This window comes from Theobroma cacao, chromosome 2 (genome assembly GCF_053813885.1).
Source record: "Theobroma cacao isolate CCN51 chromosome 2, ASM5381388v1, whole genome shotgun sequence".
NCBI lineage: Eukaryota > Viridiplantae > Streptophyta > Magnoliopsida > Malvales > Malvaceae > Theobroma > Theobroma cacao.
Genome location: NC_142640.1, coordinates 9,486,418 through 9,491,866, shown reverse-complemented (window position 1 = coordinate 9,491,866; position 5,449 = coordinate 9,486,418). Strand labels below are relative to the sequence as shown.

At 36.9% G+C, this 5,449-nt stretch overlaps 1 protein-coding gene across 1 annotated transcript; it reads right to left on the bottom strand.

Annotated features, from left to right (window-relative positions):
• Positions 1-462: 462 nt before the first annotated feature.
• FLA21 (FASCICLIN-like arabinogalactan protein 21 precursor) lies at positions 463-1,773 on the bottom strand. Its single transcript, XM_018115168.2, has one exon. It carries the CDS (start codon positions 1,733-1,735, stop codon positions 674-676), a length of 1,062 nt encoding a protein of 353 aa, XP_017970657.2. The 5' UTR covers positions 1,736-1,773; the 3' UTR covers positions 463-673.
• Positions 1,774-5,449: the final 3,676 nt, after the last annotated feature.

Below are 5,449 nucleotides of genomic sequence, written 5' to 3'. Positions count from 1 at the left end.
TATCACTATTGTTTGAACAGATAGCGCGGAGATCCTGATCCAACTATTATTATCACTATTGTCATCATCTTATAGGGAGGCAGGCAGGCTTTATATGTGATGTACTACTTAAAATTCTTCTTTGATAGAAAGGAGACCCTTATGATTATTTCAACTTCCCAAGTTTCCGACTCAAGATCTTTACCCTTTCATCATATAATTTTTTTTTGAATCATTTAATTATTAATCATGATGTTAAGAAGGGGATGGACCTGAAACTTTTTTTTTTTTTTGTCTGGAACTCTGGCAACGTTATCGTTTTGATTTACCGGCTCCTTCTGAAATTCACAATGCTTTGCATAATTATTTATTTTTTGCATCTATTTTTTCTGAATTAAGCCATCGTGATAAGAAATAATGACTTCAACCTGTTTGAATCTGCTGTCCAAAGATAAAATATATAAAAGAAAAAAAAAAACCCTGTTTGCATATAAAGATCTACAACTTCTTCAAGAAAAATCAAAGAGTTAAAGTAAGGCACTGGGTCAGATAACAAAATTTACCCACACGAGTACGAGGAATACCAAGCTATCTATGGGTTATACATCTGGAGCTTTAAAGACACAAGGGAAAATCAGCTCTGCTCCTTGGTATGGACTAACAAGCGTCGATCCTCTTGTCTATGGAACTGCACTCAGCTAGAGGTCTTAGGAAGCTCAGCCAGTTGAAAAACATGAGAAATTTCATGGACCACAAACTTCTTGGATAGAAAGATATTTGGTGCAACAATCTTAGCTCCATTAATGATCAATTCTTGTGTGACATTGACGCCCCCAGATATCTCAAGATCACGATCAGGAATTAAAGTACTTAGTGAAGCATTAGCAGGCAAAGAAGCAAGTTCCTTGTAGGTGAACTTTCGAGGTAGTATATGAAACCTCACTAATTTATCAAGCAAAGCTGAAGGAGATGCTACAAACGAAAAGTCTGGTGGAGCAAAGACTGTAACAGAACTCAAGTTCATTTTATCTTCAAGAATCCTATCAAGAACAGAATTCAGGCCAATTGCAAACGAAACGAATCCCCTGGAGCTTAGCAAACGGATAATATGTGTCCATTCAACCACGTTCTTGGTGTCAATAACCTCCGAAACCAAGCTAAGATTAGAATCACATATAGGTGATTGAATATGATCCCAAACCTGATCAACATATTGAGGATCGATCGAAGTGAATGGACCAAGAACACCATGAATAGTTAAGGGCCCTTCAAGAAAGATATCCGGATGTGAAACCAACACATGATTGATCTCTACCACTCTTTCTTTCGCATCAACCTTAGTTATAGCGATATTCTTTCGATGAAGTAGGGTAGGGAAGCAACTTCCTTGATGCTTCTTCAGGAGATCATTCATGGAAAGCTGAAGAGGAGAGGTATGATACTGAAAAAGATGCTTCAAGAGCCAAGAAGTTTGTGAGGCGTTTGCAATGGAAGAGTCCGGGATTGCAAAGATTGTTGAGTGCGGAGAAGAAAGGAAGATTTCAGGGGTGATTTGAAAGAGGGCGGCTATGATGTTAAACCCTGATCTTCTTAATGCGCCAGAGGCTTCCAAAAAGATTGGAGCTGTGGTCGATTCTGTAGGTAGTGGTTCATTTTTGGGCAGTGAGCGTAGCGCTGTGGAGATTGCTAAGAAAGCCAACAAAACAGAGACGGTGAAGTAGACTGGTGCACGCCACCAATTTGGCGAAAAGGCCATTTTTCTGCTTTGAAAATTGGTTGTGAGAGGGAAACAGAGATGAGTTTTGAGTCAAGTAAATCGCATTGTTTGACGTAATCACTTTATAATATCAGTTCTTGGGTTGTCTCCAATTGCACTCTGGTTAAACCCTAAGGCCCAGACTATACTTCAGCTGCATGGGCCTTTGGCAAACTCATGCAGCCCCAAATTTTGTCTATATCAGCTTCTATCGACTGTAGCCTCTTGCGCTTTTTAAACTTTACCAGTCATGATTTTACCAGGGCTTTGCTTAAGTAACGGTCCGTGAAGGAACAACTCCTTAAGCCTTAACACACTTCTTTTACTTAAAAGATAAATGGCGGATAAGATAATTAAATTTTATAAATATTTAATTAATTCTTTTTTGTTTTCTAAATTCATACTCAAATATCTTAGACATTGCTTGATAAATATAAAGACTCAATTAGAAAGCACATAAAGTTGAAGGATTTTTTTGTTTTTTTTTTTTTTTTATCTCCCGGAAACCACAAAACATCCTTGGCTAGAGTACTTTGCTCATCAGGTTACCTTTCACCAATTCACGGGGCCAACTGTTCAACGTTCCATATTTGCATTGTTTCATTACAATAGGGTGTCGCAAATGTGTTGGTGATTGACCCCACACTTGACGGTTCGTTGATTTGTAAGACCGACTCTTCCATCTAATATTGGTTAGGAAAAGACTCTAGTTGTTGCCACATTTTATCTTAAAATTAAGATTTCAGCTTCAAATTTTTTTTATTGTAGCATAGTTATATATCCTGGGGATAAATGCACTCTTACTACATCTAAACAACCATACGATTACAGTGTCAGATTTCGCGAATTGACTTTGAGATTGTTAGTTATTCATCGATTGAGGCAAGCAATTTGCTCCGGAGAATGATAATTGAACAACTGTTGCCGAGCTGTGCTTGAATATCTGAACTTCAGCTGGCGTGGAATTTCTTCCCACCAAATATAGATTTTGCTAATAGGGGTTGACGAACCATTAATGAAAGTTAAGGCATGACAGTGACATCTATAAAAGTTTGGTTATAAAGCACATGATCCAGTAATTCTTCTGGGGGATACTCGGTCTTGGTGGTCTTAATTAGGTCCTACTTTCGAAACCGTTCAATTAGGGCTGCGAAGCGCAGTCAAATGGTTTAGGCTTGGCTGTTTCGAAAACTTGAAGCTCTCCTAAGCATTCATTTAATTTGCGCTGCTTGAGAGGTTTCATATTTATTTAGCAGCGCCGGAGAAAACGCTAGAGACAGCTTGCTGCTATTATTGCATCTTGTGCTGACCTGGTCTGGTAGGGCAAAATTGAAAATCGCCTCTCGTGTTTCAGCTTTCCTTGTTTCTATGGTACAGGCACAAAAACATTACGCCTCAAATTTTCGGACAACACAACTCAAGCACAGTGGAAACGAGGAAACTTTTGAACCAAGGAAAATTTTGAAGGGTATGAAAGCAGGAAACTGGGAATATTCACTCTTAGCCTTAGGGGAAACAAACTGAGATTCGCGCTATAAAAAAAATTAGACCATGGAGTATCAGATCTGAACACCCAACAATTTCATGTGAAAGATAATTCTTAAATGAAGGAGCAGGCGAGCAGCTTCTAACAGATCTACTTTCCTGTTAAAACAGAAGAAAAAACAGTATCTACCATGTCAAAGATTCTCCATTTCTTATTTCATAAAATGAAAAATAATTCTTCATTTGTCAAGCAGTAAGGAAAGATTTGCCCTTCTTTTTCTAGTTTGGAACCAATTCTAAAAATATAACTCTCAAAATCCACTCCTTCCTAGAATATGCGTCATATTACAATCAAGCTACACAACGTGCTCCCAGGAAAAGTAAAAATTAAATGAAACCAAAAAAAAAAGTAACAGACTTCTTAGTTCTCGCACAGTAGGGAAAAGCCAGATTTTTCACGCTATAGAGATGCAATTTCAATTTGATATTTACACAATATTACAAGAAAAGAATGGCAATTCCTCTTCTAGCTAGTGAAATGCTTATGTATGAAGATCACTCCTTCACTTCTACCTATAGCCCTACGAGACAAAGGAGGAAAAATGTGTGAAAACTAAAAAGCAGAAACCCACAGAGTCAACAAAGAAACAAAGCTCAGTATTTAACTCCATCCCTTTTTCTTGTAACTCGAATGTAGGCAAAGACAGCTGCGAAAATTGCGGTGACAAGTCCACCAATGATGACACCACCACCAGCCACGGACTTATCTGATAAATGATGCTTTCCTAGCCGTCTGATCTCTGGTGCATCGGCCCCTCTGGTCTCGTTAGATGACTCGGCAGGAGTTGCAGCAGGCTAATCGGCTTCTCTAGGAAACACCCAACCTGGCTCATCCTCATTATGAGCCTTAATCTCAGATGGGTTCAGCTCAGATTTATCAGCCATTGCTTGGACCAGAAATATCTCGACCAAAACCAAGGAAACCAAAACAAGCTTATCCACACCCATATTGTAGGAAATTATGAAAAATGTAACGTTGAGCTGTTGATCAGTGTCTCTGGACTCGTTTTTATCAGAGCCAGAACTGCTTGCTACAAAAGCAAGGGATTTTGCTCTGTGAAGTTGTGTGGGTTTGCCGAAGCTATAAATAGAAGAATTTGCTAGCAACAAAGGAAGTTTCATTCATTTCTAGATTTTGGGGTGTGGGTCCAGTTGGTGTATTATAAAGTTGGGATTTAATGGACAGGAGCTGGAGTTTGGTTCTGGGGAGGAGAGAAAATAAAATGATTGGGTTGGCTGTTGGGTTGCTAACATTTCACTTCAACCTAGGCAAGTGAACGCGTGAGCGAAGGACACTTGTCGCCATGTGGCTAGATTTTTAGAATGTGACACGAGACTACAACTGGATATTCATTCTAAGAGAACTTGTTTACTGCTTTTCACCTTTTCCCTCTTCTTTTTCTCACTACAACTGGATTTCCTTCGGATCGCATGACCAACTAGTAATAAATTCACATCAAGCACCGGATTCCCACCGAGGTATTTGACCCTTAGTATTCTTTCCTGGAAGGGGCTTTTATTTTAGTAGTATTTTATTTTACTTTAGTGCAGAGAATTGTTAGATTGGAGGTTTATGTCTCTGCGGACCAGCTGGGCTCATCATAGAGCGAGGGCCGTGTAGGGACCAGTGAGTATCATTCTCATGCCCACGATTGGCATCTTTCACCAACCCTTTCCTATTGCCCTTTTAAGTTTTTGATTCTTAGATTGTGGATTGTGAGTCCTTTGAGTTTCGGTTTTCTTTACTTTCATTTAGCATTTACTACGAGAAAGATGAGAGTATATTTTTTATAACATATTTAATTAAATTATATTATAATATTTATTTTATAATATAATATTATAATATAATTATATTATCGTCAATGAATATAATGTGATTACAATCTAAAACTAATATAATTAGATTGTATTACATTTTGTAATATTGTTAAATATTTTTTACTTTTTTAAAAATATTTTACAATATTATAATTTATTTTTTTATATATAGATTTTGAGAGATTTTTTTTATTATTCTCAATAGTCATGATAATTGTCAATAAAATTTATATTATCTTTTAAAAAAAATTAAAATCAAATATATAATATAAAAAATGAAAATAAAATATATAAGATTATAATAAGAAATGAAAATAAAATATATTTAAGAGATGATATTATATAAAA